At 46.9% G+C, this 17,004-nt stretch overlaps 1 protein-coding gene and 1 long non-coding RNA gene across 7 annotated transcripts in view; both read left to right on the top strand.

Moving 5' to 3' along the window:
• LOC132347661 (beta-adrenergic receptor kinase 2) overlaps positions 1 to 5,395 on the top strand; it is a 121,268-nt gene extending 115,873 nt beyond the window's left edge. For both annotated transcript variants that reach the window (XM_059894386.1, XM_059894387.1), the window contains 2 exons: positions 982 to 1,095; positions 2,047 to 5,395. In XM_059894386.1, the coding sequence (XP_059750369.1) occupies positions 982 to 1,095; positions 2,047 to 2,208 (276 nt within the window). In that variant the 3' untranslated portion in view covers positions 2,209 to 5,395. The remainder of the gene's footprint in view (positions 1 to 981; positions 1,096 to 2,046) is intronic.
• An 8,381-nt stretch (positions 5,396 to 13,776) lies between these two features.
• Positions 13,777 to 17,004, top strand: part of LOC132348257 (uncharacterized) — a 93,991-nt gene continuing 90,763 nt past the window's right edge. For 2 of the 5 annotated variants that reach the window (XR_009497398.1, XR_009497399.1), the window contains exon 1: positions 13,777 to 14,004. This is a non-coding gene — a long non-coding RNA (uncharacterized LOC132348257). The remainder of the gene's footprint in view (positions 14,005 to 17,004) is intronic. The other 3 variants (XR_009497397.1, XR_009497396.1, XR_009497395.1) reach the window with 2 other exon arrangements.

The raw sequence follows: 17,004 nt of genomic DNA, 5'->3' as shown, positions 1-17,004 counted from the left end.
TATTACATATGTATTTTTTACATTATAGAATACTTACTGGCACCTGAGTTATAATTCATACATATATCATTATGTAATGTTTATTTCCAGATAATGAGTGGCCCTGGGCATAGTATGCGTTTACTGTGCTATCTACCGGTCAGTCACTGTTGTACACTTTGAAAGGAAATTGCCTCGCTTTTCAGGATATTCGAAAACTAAAACAAAAATCGTCTTTTGCTTACCACTGGATATGATAAATTATCTTGGTTTTAAAAGAGTCAGCATTTAGCGTTGATTCACGAAGCTACGTAACGTGCCTCGGTAGATTCGTAAGTTTAAGTAAGGGAAAAAGAAAACGTGGGTTTATGATGGTGTTGTTTTTCATTTAGGATTCCTGGAGTATTTATCCCAAAAAACATAAAATGGTAAGGTGCTCAGAGACACTGTAGCATTCACCGGGAGCGGTGATGCTGTAGACCCAGCGGGACAGTCGTTTAAGGACGTCACCTGTGTTTATAACATCATTTCGATGTGATCAAAATATCAGTCGCTTACAGGCTAGCGTGACCGAACTTCTACTGGGCTGCTGGGTTCAAAGCCAGCGACACACCTCTCGCTCACGCAGATTGTAGGTAGCGACGTCATTGTTCCCTCATAGCAGGATTGATCGTGTCTAGGCAAGTGTGTGATGCAGGAGAGGTACGTGTGATTCACGCTCATCCCCACATCAGTACTGTGCTGAGGGAACAGCTTTGCTTTCTGCCTTATAGAGACGTTCCTTTCTTTGCAGCTTTCTTTGAGATGTTATATTTTGAATTTTCGTACATTTCTTTTGTAGTCATTTCCCCCCACTTCTAGAATATCATCAAAGAAAGAAAGATGTTGATTTTTTTTCTTTACTTTTTCTAAGCTGGTAGTTTTCAGTATTATTTATTAACTTAATTTAAGAAGTCATGCAATAATGTGAAGTAACTTATCATCTTTTATTTTTACGGTCAGCAAAATTTACTGACAATGGAACAGATTGTGTCTGTGGAAGAAACTCAGATTAAAGACAAAAAGTGCATTTTGTTGAGGATAAAAGGAGGGAAGCAATTTGTCTTGCAGTGTGAGGTGAGTGTTTATTTGTATTTTTTCCAGAGGTGAAAGTTAGAGCAATTATATAAACATGCACCAAAGGTGCCTGCTGGTTATCAAACATTTTCTTACTCCATGCTTTATCACTCACGAACTTAGCAAGAATGTTGGAAGATACAAGGATCTCAGCAAATTAACAGTTATTTTAGAAGAAGTGTTTCTTAGAAAATGGCAGGAGGAAGGACAGGAAATAAAGTGATTACCCTATCTGGAAACCATCCAGTATTTAATAGGAGCCTTGAATTTTATTTGTTCACAGTTTTCCAGATCTGATCTGATCTTTCAGCATGTTTGAAGTTGAGGTTTGTGTGTTGAAATAAACATAAGATCCCCAAGTAACTCTTAACAGGGGAAATGCCATCTTTCTCTCCCCAAAGTTCTACTGTAGCCTGAACTTAATTCCTGAACACTTCTCTTGGGGTGTGGGGGGATGTTTGGGGGGGGTGGTGAGAAAAGAGCGTATTTAGAGAGATAAAGCAGTAGTAGATACAAAGACGTGTTTGCTTCACGACTTCAACACTTTTCTACTGGGTGTGTGTGTATGTGTATACGTGCTTGTAAAGAGCATATTTAGAGAAATAAACTAGTAGTTGAAATTCGTCAAAACTCCTCGTGCATTATTTTCTAGACTCAAGTTATTTTAGACATCAGAGATCAAAGGTGATCTTTCAACAAAGTCAAGGCAGCAAGTCTCCTGTGGGGTTGTAGGAGGCTTTTCTGAAGGGCTTAGTCCCTCTTCTGGGCAAGGGGCCCCTGGAGGAAGTTCCTGCGTGACCCCCCCCCATTACTCACCGGCCGCGGGGTGGGACATGGGGTGTGCTTTCCCTGGGGGGAAGGGGGTTCCAAGGACTGTCCAGAGGCATCCATGTGTGTCGACGAAGCCAGTGACACTGTCCCAACTCCTCCGCCTCTTGTGTTTGCCTTCAGAGTGACCCGGAGTTTCTGCAGTGGAAGAAAGAGCTGACGGAGACGTTCACCGAGGCCCAGCGGCTGTTACGTCGAGCCCCCAAGTTCCTCAACAAATCCCGCTCGGCCATCGTGGAGCTCTCGAAGCCGCCCCTCTGCCACAGGAACAGCAATGGCCTCTGACCCCTGGCACGGGGAGCGTCCCACGAGACAGCACCTCCTCCGGGAAGTCCGCATGGGCTACTCGACCCGCGAAGTGGAGCCTTTGGGAGAAGTGTGAGGATGAGAGATGGAGTCGCTCACCTCCAGGGTGCTCCGTGGCTGGGGGGACCCAGGACTCTGAGATGCTCCTACTAGGAGTGGCGACCACCCTCAGGCTTGGGGGCGCCTCCTCCCCTCCTGAGGGCCTCCCGCCACGATTGCATCCATCCGCCCTCAAAACTACTGAAGAAACGAAGTTCTCTTTCTTTGCCACACACTTCTTTTGGTTATAGATGAACCTAGAACTTGAAATGATTCCTACTGATTGTGTCACTTTTTGCATCCGATATCCAGTGTATCTCAGGCTTGCCAAGATGGGATCAGTCTGCTGTTCAGGTTGCCCCAGCGTTGCCACGCTCTGTCCATAATCGGCCCCTGCTGGGTTTAGATGTCTTTGCTCCATAGTCCTGGCAGGGTGGCAGACCAGCTGGGTGTCTTCTGTGCCCTTGAGAACCAGCATCTCGTTGTCTCGGGGCTTGAAAGCTGCAGAGGTTTTCTGAAAGGGCTGCACCTGGGCCCTCCCCGCGGGTGCCGCACCCACGGGTACCAGCCTGCCTCTGACCGGGAGCTTAGGCAGCTGGGACCAAGGGCGTGGGAGCCACTCAACATCGAAGGCGTCAGATGGTAGATGGTTGGAGGCTCACCGTGGCTCTGCAGGAGAGGCAGTGGCGTTTGCATCTCACGGTGACACAGCCATTTTCAAACCATCAAGTTGGTGCACTTCCCCTGGGTGCACAGGACCGCCTGCGGGCGCCCATCTCAGGCTTGGATGGAAGCCGTCGTGAGACACAGCAACTCTGGTTCCCTCTGGCTGACCTCAGGAAGCATCTGGGTAACGGATGTGTCAAGGAAGGAAACTCCGTTTTACCTTTTAGTATAATTTAAAAATGAATTTTATTGAAAAAAGAATGCTGAAGACGAATGTGTCAGAATGGGTTAACTGTGTATATTGACTTGCATTGTCGTTCAACTGTCATTAGCGAATGATTCTCTGCCCTGGCGGGTTGTTCTGTGACAGCGACGGCCTGATCCCAGTGGCCTTCTCTCCCCGTGGTTCGTTTCATGTCCCAAATAAGTGCTGGTTTATAAGAACCAGTGTGTTCCCCAGCCAAGTCCTCCGTGTCATCAGACTAAAAATAATAACAATAATTTTCAGAGTCCACATATTTGTCCTTTCTTAGTGCAATTTTATTGTCTGTTTCTGAGTCGACTACTAACAATATAAATAAGTTGACATCGTAATTATCTGCATCCTGTCCTCGATATTTTTAGTGGTTCCAAATCTTTGTGTTTATATTTGTGTGCCGCACTCACTGGGAAAGTAAGTCCTTTTTAATGAAACGATATCTTGAGAGTTTGGAAGATAATTACCGAAAGAGCCTTTTATTTCATAGGAGTTACCTTGGAAAAGAAACTTTGAGGTTCACTATTTATCTCAACTACTAGTTGGAATTTAGCATACATGTTCTACTATCTGCTGTTTCCAGTATAGAAGTTGGGGGCTACTATTTACATGGATTCCCCTGATTTAAAAGGGAAGAATAGTATTCAAATTGTGTTTTTAAAAAAAAAAAAAAAAGTAAAAAAAAAAAAAAAACCACCAGAGATAGAAAAGCTGTTCATGACAAGTGAGCATCTCCCCAGGCATGGTTGATTGTCACTGTCACAGCTGTAGTTACTGGCTCCATCACAAGGTCACATGTGCTCAGCACGTGTGGTTCAGAGATGGGTAATTACAGTTTAGAAATCGCTGAGCCTCCTGCCTCTGCTGGACAGAGTAGAGATGTAGCCTCGCGTGGAGAAGGTGCATGAACTCCTTGAGGGTCTGGGCTTAGCGTCTCACGTTCCATCCCAGGACACCAGCTACGCCGATTCGCGTCTCTGAAAAATATCATTTAAGCTCTGGAGTAGAACATAAGGTTGTCTTTCCTTTGCAAAAGAAAAATGAATTGGAAATATTCCGAGAGCCCTTTCGCCTCGCCTCAAATTTATTCCAGGTGAACTTTTACACTCCCTCAAGTTTGATGGGTAACGACAGGGCTGAGAAGTGCATTACGTGGATGTGATTTATTAAAAGTGCTCTGTGAGGTTAGGATGAGTGGCTTTTTAGGGGGAGGTCCGTGTTTGTGTTTGGGGTTTGGCAGCCTGGAGAGGCCAGTCTTCCTCCTGAACTCGTGCCTGCAGCCCTTCTGAGGGGGTAAGTGTTTCTGCTGCCAGATGGAAGGCGCTTCCAGGACCCTTCTGTGCCAGCACCTGGTGCCCCCATGGCCAAAGAAGTCGGTTGGTTTAGGAGTCTTGGTATACGTGGCTGTTTTAGGTCTTAATGTTTGACCCTACCTACGTTTGGAGTGTTAAAAAGGGCAAAATTGAGCACACGTGTTATCATAATTTTAGATTTATTTGGTTGGGATATTTTCACATTGTCAGAAAAAATCATTGAAGTTGATATTTTTGTAAACTTATGTTAGTAGTGTCTTGATTTCATAATTCAAAGGAATCATTAAAGCAAAGCGTAAAAATAATAGATTAAGCTGCTCTACTCTACACCATATATGGAATGAATTAAAAACTTTTGGGAATCCAAGGTTATTTTTTTTTTAACCTAAAACATTCTCTTTGGTGCATTTATTCCTTTATGTCATTGGGGCTCATGGCTTTTCCTTCTCTATCATGTTTAAGTACAATTTTTCAGCAAAACTGCTAGAAATCAGCTGTTGTTTCACTTTCTAATGTGAATGTTTCACTTCCTGTGCCTCTGATTGGTCAATTCACGGACATGACAATTTCAAATTCTATATGTAAAGAGAAGGGGCAAATGTCCAGGCTCGCTGAAGAAAGGAAGTGTTCTGCTCAAGAAAGACAGCAACAAAGCTGGAAAAGCAAATAGAGCAACGACCACAAACAACCATCTGTTCAAAGCAAGAGTTAGCTTTGATTTGCGCTTTGAAATATGCTGTACAGATACTAGAAACAATTGTTTGAAGGCTCACACTGGCCATTAAAAAATATCATTGACCAATTGACAATGTGGTTTAACTCTCAAGAAGATCAAAGTGTGTTTTTTTCTGATGATTTTTTATTTCATTCAGAATTTATAGTTGGGCCAGTCGAATACAACATTTGACTTTTCAGCGGAATTGATTTTTCTGATGTTTCAAAATTTTAACCTATCAAGAAGAAAAGAAAATTCTCAAAGTTGGACTTTTTTTGCTTGATGTAAATATGTTAAAAAATTTGCAGTGTGCTGGTGTAAGATAAGGCTTATCTTGTATGATTTAATTTATATGTAATTTTTCTCAGTTTCATTCAGGGACTCATATCTGTGTCATTCAGAGATGCTTGGGGAAGGAACTCCTCCCCTCCCAGGGGATGGATGTGTTCTTTGTACCCAGAGAGGAGTTGGGCTTCATTGGGATCTGTGACACACGCTGGGACGTGGATGGAGTGGGGGTCACAGAAGGCAGGATCCTGGTAGAGATGGGGCAAAGGAAAAAAGGAGTTAATTCGCTGGGAAAAGCCAATTTCCTTACACCATAAAGCACCAGGGAAGTTACAGTTGAACTTGGTGCTTTGGGGTGGTTTTCCCCTTATAACAAGAAGAGTTGAATAGTAACTATTTTAAGACTCGGTCGCTTTAGTTTTGAATATGGAGCTGCTGGACTTATAAGAGGCTGTTTGCTTTCCGCCAGGACTTTCTGTAGAAATGAGGTTGCCGGTTGCCCCTCCTTGTCATCCAGCACCCTTGGGGAAGGCACACGGGACCCAGAGCTGATGCCCCATCTTGGTGTGTGCGCCTTGCGGCCAATCAGGGGAGGGGGAGAAGGCCAGAGGTGGGGTGTGGGCTGCTGTCACCCTGTCAGTCAGGTGGGGACATTGCTGCACACCCACTGAAGGTACCGTAATCCCCCTACAGTGACAAGACTGGGCTTGCTGCTTGAGCCAAGCAGAGTGAGCTTTACTTTTCAAAACATTTTTTCTTCCTAAAGCTCTAACATGATTTCGCTCCCACATCAGGTTAACTTGAGAAGCTTTAATTAATTAATCACTTAAATTCATGTTAATATGAATTTTTTGTATCCAGGCCACATTTTTAAAAATTTACTGTAGAAAGAATAAAAGTTGAAGTCTAAAATGATACTTCTTGGCTTCCTCGAGTCATAATGGCCTTTAGATTTCCTTCATCCTCAAAGACTAAGAGAGCTGTTCTTTGACAGCCGAGTAACAGGGATGCCCAACTCTGGCAGCGTCCAAAGGCCTGGGGGCATGAGTGACCGTCCACTTCACTGGCCTGGCCGGGTTAGCACTTACTGATAAATGTAGCACCCCAAATTTTAAATTGCCTTTATTTAAAAAAAACACGCACACACTATAGAAAATGGATTAACGTGTATCATTCCATCAAAACCATATAGGAAAACCCTGCATTTTAGAGTTAAATGACTCACGTTCTTATAATAAACTCTCTTACATCTAACAAATCTCAAAATCATCTCTGAAAAACTGGTAACTATGCTTCCAATTTTAATTTTGTCCTAATATAAAATGTCTCTCATGTAAGCGGTAGGGAATGGGGAAATATTTCTAATCGTGTATTCATATTCCAAAGGACTTGAAATTCAACTTCTTGTTTCTTAGTTGATTATATTCCATGATGTACATATTTATGTGGTTTATAAGCTAAGCACTGGCCTTTTTTTTTTTTTTAGTTCTATTGTTAAATTGTATTTTTCTATGTTTTAACAAATTATAATAGATTTGGCTTTTTTCTGGGTAGCATAAATATTGCCAAACTACATATATATATATAAAAACAAGAGTTCTATTTTAGCACAAAAGCATTTTATATTATTTATTGAATCCTTCAGTTCTCATCAAAAACATTGCTTACCGCTTCTGCCCCTTTTTATTTGTATAGTTTGTTATTTAAGGAAATGCAGTCTTTTCTGTTTCTGTTTTTTTTTTTTCCACAAAATAAAATTGAAACAAAGCGTATAGCAATGTGGGGTGGACATCCCTTCTCACGGCCACGGACTGTTTTCAACAATAGCTTAACCCTCTGATCTGTGCTGAGAGGCAAGCGCACTTCTTGGGGTAACATCTGACAGTGAACTTGTGAAATAACTGCTTTCATCTACCTCTTCCGAAGGCCCCCTGCTTGTTGACAGGTTCCTCGAATGCTTGATTCTACACTGGCTCCATCGTAAAAGAATTTCAGGAAAGTGTATAGCCATCCTTCCCTCGTGATGTAGATTTCACCGTGTCGTGTAGGGGCCCCAGCGAGCGGGGCAGGTAGGTACCATCCCTTCTGTGTGGTCAGCCTTCAGGAGCTGCAGTTCACCTGCAGAGCATCATTTCTGATTCTTCTTGTGCCAAGTCCCCCCAGTCGGTCTCGCCATTGCCTCTAGATTTGACTGTTGCACCTGATTCATCAACTACTAAATGGAAGCTGCTGCTTCCACATTCTTTAGAAACGGCCCTGCTGGGTTTTAAAACAGCACTTCTGGGAGCAGCACTTTCGAACGTGACTCTTCCCCCCTTGCCGTTTCAAAATGGTTTGGGAAATGGGCTCGTCTATGGTTAAAAGGGTCCACGTGAAATAGAGTGAAGATCGGTCCCTGTGAGACGGGGTCCCTCCTCACATGCTGATGTTTTTCTCTCCCTGTTGCCCTAGCTGCACAGCCATCCACGTGGTCACATATTTGCTCTGTTCATGGCCAAGTGTAACGCCCTTTAAGAAATAAATCTGTTTTCTCTCGTGCATTGCTATACCAAGTGAAGCCAGTGAATTCGATATTGTAAGTCTAGATATTGTACCTATTAAATTACCATCTGTTTTTATCTCTTTTCCCATCGATTGTGCCAGTGGAGGTTTACGGTCGCCTCTTAGTATGCGTTTACTAGTGCACGTTTGAAATCGTATCCCACGTAAGATGCTGGTTCAAGTCCGCGGTCACCTGCCCTGTGTGTGGTGTGTCACCGTTGGTTAGTTTCACCATCTTTCACGGTTATTTGGGGGCAGTCGGGCTGGTTTTCTGTGTTGATAAATTGCTTATGTAAACCTCAATAAAAAGGATCTGTACAAAAAGACTTACTTCGGTGTGCTATCCCCCCCCCCCCAACTAAAAACTACATTTCTTTATCAAGCTGTTAGGTCATCAGGAGGTGACTCATTTGTAAGAATCCTAACTTCGGAGGAAATTCATGCAGAGGCTGATTTTATTTTTTAAAAAAAAAGGGGGAAGGGGACTGCCAACAAGCATTTCTGCTGATTTCATGGATTCTTGGAGCACAGCCAACTTCAGCATCAAGGTTTGGGAGACTACCTGTTTGTGGAAGACATGGTGCCAGAAAAGAGTCTGGGAAAGCCAGGAGGTCCATCTCGTCTCCAGTTTTCTAGGACCTGTGCCAGGCTCCCCCATGTACTCCCGGGGTGACCTTGGCATCCCTCCCAGAAGTTACGGCCTCTCACTCTCCATCCCTACTCTCATGAAGACTTCAGGAGAGACCCCGTGGTACATGTCACTTTAAAACAGAAATCCAAGGAAGTGGTGGCCCCAGAGCCACAGCTGCCTGGGCAGAACTGTCTGCTTGTAGGTCCACAGGTCGAGGGTAGGGTAGGTACCTCTGTCCTTGAGGTGGAAACACCTCCTGTCCCTTGCGGGTTCAAGAAAGAAGGACATCACGATTGGTCCATGGAGCCATCCAGTTTCCCTGGAATGTATTTGTGTTTGCCGACTTGAAAACCTCTTAACAAAATAGTTGACGGGAGACCCAGCTACGGAGCACGTAGTCAGCATCGTAGGCAGAGGTCAGCCGCGTGATAGGGCCCTTGGTCTGATGCCATATGTAACCAAGGATCGCTCCTGAGAGCTGCAGAAATCCAGTCACCCCTTGGCGCCCAGGAGGAGAGAGAGCAGCCTGGGGACCCTGCTCTGAGCAAGGTCACTGGGCAACCTCTTTGGTCTTCTGTTTTCTCATCCCTAAATTAAGAGAGTTGAATTACATGATCTTGAAGGACCATTCTAGCCAAAAACACCCAAGTTTCCTACGAAGGGTAAATGTGAGGGACTTTGGCTGTACTTGTAGAGCGAAAAGGAAACGCTCTCCCGCACATCCCAGGGCTCCTCCCACGTCACCTTAAGGATCACTGCTGTGTCACTCTCCCCCTTAAACCGTGCCTTCCTCAACCCTGGAGCCCCTGCTGGTTTACCTGGGCGGAAACCAGGTGTTGAACTGAAGGGGAGGCTTTCTTTTCCTGGCCACTTTCTAACCATGTTGGGTACTGGAGATTGAAAAAAAGGTTTTCAGTCCAAATTGTTCAGGCTGGTTATCTCCCGGGATCGGATTAACCAGATGAAACACTGAAGCTTCACTCTGTGCTCATGTACGCAGCTGTGGACATGCACGTAATCAAAAAAGCCCATGAGGGGAAATTTACTTAGTGGCTCATATTAATGGATCCCTAACAGGCAAAATGGGAGACAGAGCAGATAATCATGGCAAGGAGACATTTTGCCTAACTTATGGATATCCCAAATGAATGTTTTTTACATTTTTATTCTTTAACTTTGGTATGTGGGTAAAATGCCCAGGTCTTCAGGTGTAGAAACAGTGCTGATTTAATAGCCAGTAAAATATGTCTCTACCTGACTGTCAGTCATAGTTTTCTGCATTGGAATTTTCCAAATTTTCTGCCTTTTATGTGTATATTAGTGAAAGATGGAAGAAGATGCATCAGGGGCTACTAGCTTGATCCTGTTTTAAACCTAACTTCTGCCTCATTGTTTCTGTGTGACAGATTTGATGGTTTCACTTCTCTGTCTTGAAATGACCAAGGAGGAATGGAAAAAGAAAGGAACAGAATTATGAACATTCTATTTGTTTGTGTAAATTTTGGTCCCTCAATGCAAAATAAGGCCATACGGTCAGAGGCTTAGCTACATAAGCTTAACAAATACATTTGCCCTTTGTAGTTGCCATCGCAAAAGCTTACCTTTTGCATTATAACTTTAAATGGAGTATAATCTATAAAAATTTAGAATTACTATGTTGTACACTTGAAACTAAGATACTATTGTAAATCAACAATACTTCAATAAAAAACAAGTGCCACTTTAGTTAGGCTCAGTGATTAAGTTTATATGTATGGGTTACATGTAATATATATTTGATACAGTCACATTAAAAACAAAAACAAAAAACACAAAAAATAAAATAAAAAACCCAAATAAACCACAGTTACATGCACCAATGTCAAAAGGTAACACTGAGTGAAAGAAGAGTGCTCTATCCTTCCATAGGTGTTGATGCCAAGGGCACTCCTTAATTTAAAACATCTGTTCACTAAACTCTGGATACCTACTGGGTATAATCCCTTTCCTCCCGTATCAGGCCCACTGAGAAGCTCAGTGGCAGCTCTCCTCTGCTGGCAGCTCCGATGGTATGAAAAACTTTTACAGATCTCCATTCGGTCATTTAGTCACTCAACAAACATCCACTGAGTATCTAGCATGGGCCACACACTCTGGAATGGTCAGTGGGATCAGGATCCGCATTTTACAGAGGGGAGTCTGGAGGCCCAATGAGGCGAGGCCACCTTCCCGGGGTCAGGATTGAGCCAGGCTCTGTGCAGACATGTCATCTCTGTACCTCAGTCAGAGGGCAGGTGTCGGGGGGTTTCCTCTACAGGAGTCTCTCCCACTTCTGCACCCCAGGCTAGTCTTTTATTCATCGGTTACTTTGTTCTCCAGAGATCCCATGAGCACCTACTCAGTGCCTGGCCCTGTGCTGGGTGAATGGGAGACCACAGACTGGTGGGAGATGGACAGACATCTAGAGAAAGCATGATGTGGGACCAGACCCTTGGACACCTGCTCCAGCTCAGTTTCCATACATTTGATTATTCATTTTGTATGTATTTTTTGAGCACTTACTGTGTACCAGACACTTAAAGAGACATAGACAGTTCCCCTTTATCCTTAAGGGGATCATGACGTACAACACCGGGCCCCGCAGTGGTCACGTGAGAGGATTCTCATGATTGTCAAACGGACAGGCACACACGAGACTGTTCTCCAGTTTATCATCACACACACACGCATACACACACACACACAGCTCTCTGATGGCAGTGAGGATGGTAGGAGCCTCAAAATGAAAGAGGCCGATGATAGCACTTAACCATCAGACGCTGGGTGGAAGCAATCATCCTAGTGTGTGATGAGGTCCTGGGAGCAGCGGGGGGCTCCTAGCTCAAAGGACGGATGGAGATGATGAATAGCACCCCAAGGAGCAAAAGACATTGAGCTGCCAACAAGGGTTCCACTCAGAAAAGAAAATAAAGGATAATCAAGCGACTGAAGTCAATTGTCCCAATAAATCGTCACAATCCCTTGGCCATTTTGTGGACCCAGAACTCACTACCTGAGGAAGAAGAGGTCAGGTGTCCAGGATGAAGGACCAGCAACCCCAGGGCAGGTGTGATCAGTAACGATTCCCTGAGTCTTTGCCCAAGATGACCTACAGCCACTTAGACCACCTGGACACCCTGAAGAATAGCACCAGTGATGCCATGCTAATTGCACCGGAAGCACCAGAAGGGCCAGTTCATTTTCTAGTCCTTTCCTCCCACACCTAGGGAACAGAGCCTCAAGACAGAAAGATAAATGCTCAACCAGGTGACAAAATGTTGCTTACGAGGCTTCCCTAAATCATAGCACAGTCAGAGCAACACTTGAAAATCTACCACCACGGGTACCAGGGGAATAAAGCAGACTTGCCAGGGGCCCTCAGGGCAGACAGATCCAAGTTAACTTAACCGTCCTTGTAGGTCTCAGCTTATGAAGCACCCCCAGCCCCTGGCCCAGAGATCCACCCCACCATTTAAGACCAACAGCCATGAAAAGATACAAGAGGAAGAAAAACACCATGAAATGAGTTTCAGGACGTGGCACGAGGTGGGTTCATGTTTCAGTGTTAGATAATCCAGCACGACATGGAGAAAATAGGTCGAGGGGACTTGTCATCTTCAACCTCTTTGTGTGGAGCAGCCTAAGATGTCCCACACCACCCTCCGTGGGACCGCTGGGGACCCTCCTCAATCTCATGTTGATTGTATAGATAGCCATTTCCAAAGCTGGCGTTACTTTGTGTTTCTATGAACTTCTGTCAAACGCTAATTGTCAACAGCCAGAAGAAAATAATAGTTTCCTTTGGAAAACTATTGCTCAATCAGCCATGCGAACAGCAGAGTTACAACATGTACTGATGGTTGAAATGATTCTTCAGAGAAGCAGCATGTCATGTTCCAATGACCGTGGGCTTCAGAGTCAGCAGGACCTGGATTTGAGTCCTGACTCTACCCCTTGCTAGCTGTGTGGACCTGCACGATATACTTAATCTATGGAAGCCCCTACTTCTCTCCTTCCAGGTGAGATAGGCCGAGACCTGGGGCCCTTTACCAGAGTGTCTGCACCTGGACAAACGTCTTCTGGAGCAACAGAATACAGAGGAACTATAAGGGACTAACATTAACTGCAAGCATGCGCAACTGGGGTAATTAGGAACAATAAGATACAGAAAGGCGGCAAACCAACCGCCATTTCTAAGGTGCCGGGAGCAAAAGCCGGCACTGCGCATGATCCCTGCACACGGCTCGGCACCACGAGCGGGTGGGCAGACCACCTAGGCTACGCCTCCTGCCCGACCCACTGATCTGCCCCTACCCTCACCTCATTTAAGGAATCAGCCCGCCCTCCTTGGGGAGCGAGCAGGGGCACCTGTTCCTTGTTCGTGCTGCAGCATGAGCCCCAGTAAAGCCTCGCCTGAATCTCTCATCTGGCCTCTTACCAGTTCCTACTGATTAGAGTCCAAGGAGCCGAGTGGGTCACGCAGGCAGTGGACAGAGCACTCTTTTAGAGCATCCTGTTTGCTGTTTAAGACTGTGCCCTCTGGGGTCAGAACTACGTGGGTTCAATTCCTGGCTCTCCACTGCTTTGGGTAAGTCGGTTCATTTTTCTGTGCCTCCGTTTACCCATCTGCGACATGGGAATGGGGAAAGCCCGATCTCCTAGGGTTGTCGAAAATAGGACGTGAGTTCATTAAAGACCTCAGGCTGGTGTCCGGGTGAGCGAGAGCGGCTGCATCTTCCTTACACCGAGAGACACCGGCATTCGGTCGAGCTATTTCCTTCCCGGGACCAGCCGGGACACGGAGCCGGGCGCTCCTCCTCACCCAGCTGCTGTGGCCTCCGGTTATCTGCGTGGAGCAGGGGCGGGAGTATGGCTGTGCCTCCGGCTGGGGCCGGGGCGGGGGGTGGGGGTGGGGGCGGGGAGGGCGTGGGGCGTGGGGGTGGGGGGCGGGGGCGAAGGCGCTGGCGTCGGGAGCTGTCCCCGCCCCTGTTCCGCACCGCCAAATACGTCCATGCGCTCCGACTGCCTGGTCAGTGGCCACCCCGGGCTGCTGCCTCCTGTCCAGACCTGGAGCTCAGCGGCTAATTTTAGAAATGACTTGTCCACTCAGCTGCTGCTATCACATTGGCGTGGGGGAGGACGGAGAGGAGCAGTCAGGGAAGGGGGTATGAGTGCCGGCGCCGGGCGGGGAGCTGCTGCCATTTCTTCTCTGTCCCTGCTCTCCTGGCCTGGTGGGTCTCTGCGCTGGGACCTGCGGAGACCCCTCGGACCGGAGTGGATCCCGTGACCTCAGCCCCGGCTGGAGAAGGTACCGTCGGGCTGGGTTTGACGGTGCGCGCCTTGTGAGCGGATAGGCCTAATTTTCCAGAATGTGCTTTGGGGGCTGCGGTGGCCTCTGGTCTTGCCATCTATTTCAGGCCTTTCGGCCTCTGAGCCCTCTTCCCTTTGGCTGGTTGCCTGCTTAGAAAACAAGAGTGTTTCATGGAAGGATTTTTGTGACCAAACGCTGGGGTGAGGGGATACTTTTAAAGATCACCCTGGTCAGGCCCCAGCTGTTTGCTAATTATTAAATATATTTAGAGTCATGAGATAACCTTCACTTTGGAATCTCAGCCGCCAGGCGGCAGGGGTTCGTATTTTCCCTCAGCTACCAGTGGTTTCTGCTTAACTGGGTGTCAGTTGATGGTCAGGAAGCCAAACGCTTCCCCTTTCACGTTTCCAACACTGTTGAGTCTAAGCCTTGATTGTAATGGTTTTTTATTCCATTTCTTCCAAATAAGCATGGGGCGGGAAGGGGGATGGTGGATGGAGGTTTGAGTTTCATGTGGCCCTGACTTGATCCTCTGTCCGAGAGGAGGGGTTTTCTCTGGCTCGCCCGTTGTGGGCATTTCTTTGAATGGAGAAGTGGCACAGGCCTCGGTGGGTGGTGTGGGCAGTGGGCACAGTGGGGAGGGGCTGTGTCTTCACATGGAGCTCCCTCCCTGGAGTTAGGCCTCAGGGCCGTGGCCTTGGGAAGGCTTTTCCGTAGAGGTGGCCGGGAAGGGAAAGTCCAGTCGGTTCCAGTCTGGCCTCGACCCGCCGGGCCAGGAGAACTGGGCTGCCGCTTTCACTCTGCGGCCGGCCGAGCAGATGCCTGGCCCGCTCAGTGCACCGGCTCAGGGGGGCCGAGGGGCCCGCTGGGGCTTCCTGTGTCTGACAGGACCGTGGTTCCCTCAGAGTTGTCTTTGCTACTGACTCAGGCTCTCCTGTATCTGGGTGATACGTCCAGGGGGGGCTGTGTAGTTTAGGCTGTGGATGAGTTCTAGAAAATAATGACACAGAGAGAGAGACGGAGGAGGAGGAGAAGGAGGGTCTCCTGACTTTGGAGGGGCTGCATGTCACCAGTGCAGATGTCTGGTGGCACCTGCACATAGGCCCGGTGACCTTGAATAGCCAAGTTTGGGCTCCGCTGACTCTGCGACCTCGGAGCAGTCCCTTCCGGGATCTGAGCTTTGGTTTCGCCTTCTAAACCCTGAGGGCCTTGGCAAGACCATCCTGGAGATGGCAACCAGGATTCAACATCCAGGGCAGCGTTTCTCCAAGGATGGGTCGTTGATTATCTCCACCGGCCTCACGGGGCGGGGGTGGGGGTGGGGGGGTGTTAAACATGCAGATTCCCGGGACCATCTCAGAACTACTGAGCGGTCCTGGGGGGAAGGGGCCCGGAAATTCACAGGTTTCAAACCTGATGGGCACGTCTGGTGCCCACCAAAGCTGGAGAAACGCCTTTCCTCTGTGGGAGCCGACAAAACCCCAGGGGGCTGCTGCTTAGCACCCACCTTGTCAAAACTCATGGTATCACAGACATGGAAAAGACGCACTGTCCTCTGTTAGGGTCTGATTATTGCAAAATTTCATAAGGCCCGTGTTCAGCCAGGGGCAAGACCAAGTGCTTCTGGGAGCTTTGTGAGATGAGATGAAAAGACCCCAACGCCGGACAGAACCTCCCGGCACAGCCAAAAGGATGGGAACTCTGGCTAGGTTCCTTCTAGGCCTTGATGACACAGCCCTTCAGCAGCTCCTGGTTTACCTAGGAGATACAAACGACTGTCTGAATGGGCTGGTTTAAGCAGGTGGTTAGTCGCTGTATGGTGACTGTGGTATATGGCATATCCTTAAATGTTTTTAACTAATAACTTTTATTTTTTAGAGAAGTTTTAGATTCACAGCAAAATTGAGCGGAAGGTACAGAGATTCCCATACACCCCCGTCCCCACGTTCACAGCCTCCCCCGTGGTAACGTTCCCCACCAGCGTGGGATGTTTATTGCAACTGATGAACCTTTACTGACACGTAATTATCACCAAATCCATAGTGTCTGTGATGGTTCACTCTTGGTGGTGTATATTCTATGGATTTGGAAAATGCATAATGATATGTATCCATCATTATGGTATCCTATAGAGTAGTTTCACTGCTCTAAAAATCCTCTGTGCTCTGCCTGTTCATCCCCCTCTCCCTCCAACCCCCGGCAATCACTGATCGTTTTACTGTCTCCACAGTATTGCCTTTTCCAGAATGCTGTATAGTTGGAGTCTACAGTACATACTCTTTACAGATGGGTCCTTTCATTTAGTAACATGCATCTGAGTTTCCTCCATGTCTTTTCACGGTATCCTTAATATTTAAGCTATGTGAAATTGAATTATTTGAAAAATGGAGAAAGTCGGCAAGTGGAGGGCCCCCTGGGTGCTGTCAAATCCAGCTCACCTGTTCACAGATCGGGCAGCCGAGGCACAGAGAGGGTTAGCGACTTGCCCAAGGACACATAGCTTTGCAGTGACGGCATTGGGCTTAGAACAGCCCCTGCCTTCAAGTTTGGCATTCAGGGAACAGCCTGGGGCTCCCCATTTTAGGAATAATAACCCAATTTTTCCTATTACCCCCACCCCCAAAACCTTCTCCACCATCATCCTCCAAGCCTCAAACGAAAGGATTAAATCTCAGCTCTAGTTTCAACAAAAATGAACTTTATTACACAAACAAGCTCATTGGGATGAGAGCTGCTAGGATGTCTCATAACCATCAAGGCAGAAGTGAGTCTCTCCAATTCCCTTCCCTTCCCTTCCCTTCCCTTCCCTTCCCTTCCCTTCCCTTCCCTTCCCTTCCCTTCCCTTCCCTTCCCTTCCCTTCACCTTCCCTTCCCTTCTCTTCTCTCTCTCTCTCACACACACACACACACACACACGCGCACACACACGTGTACACCATTCATTCTGAAGGACCCAGAGCCAACATCATCTTCACCTGAATCACCTCCCCTGGCCCC

The sequence above is a fragment of the Balaenoptera ricei genome, chromosome 14, assembly GCF_028023285.1.
Source record: "Balaenoptera ricei isolate mBalRic1 chromosome 14, mBalRic1.hap2, whole genome shotgun sequence".
NCBI lineage: Eukaryota > Metazoa > Chordata > Mammalia > Artiodactyla > Balaenopteridae > Balaenoptera > Balaenoptera ricei.
Note: the sequence above shows the minus strand (reverse complement) of the source record. Positions and strands in the feature narration are given on the sequence as shown.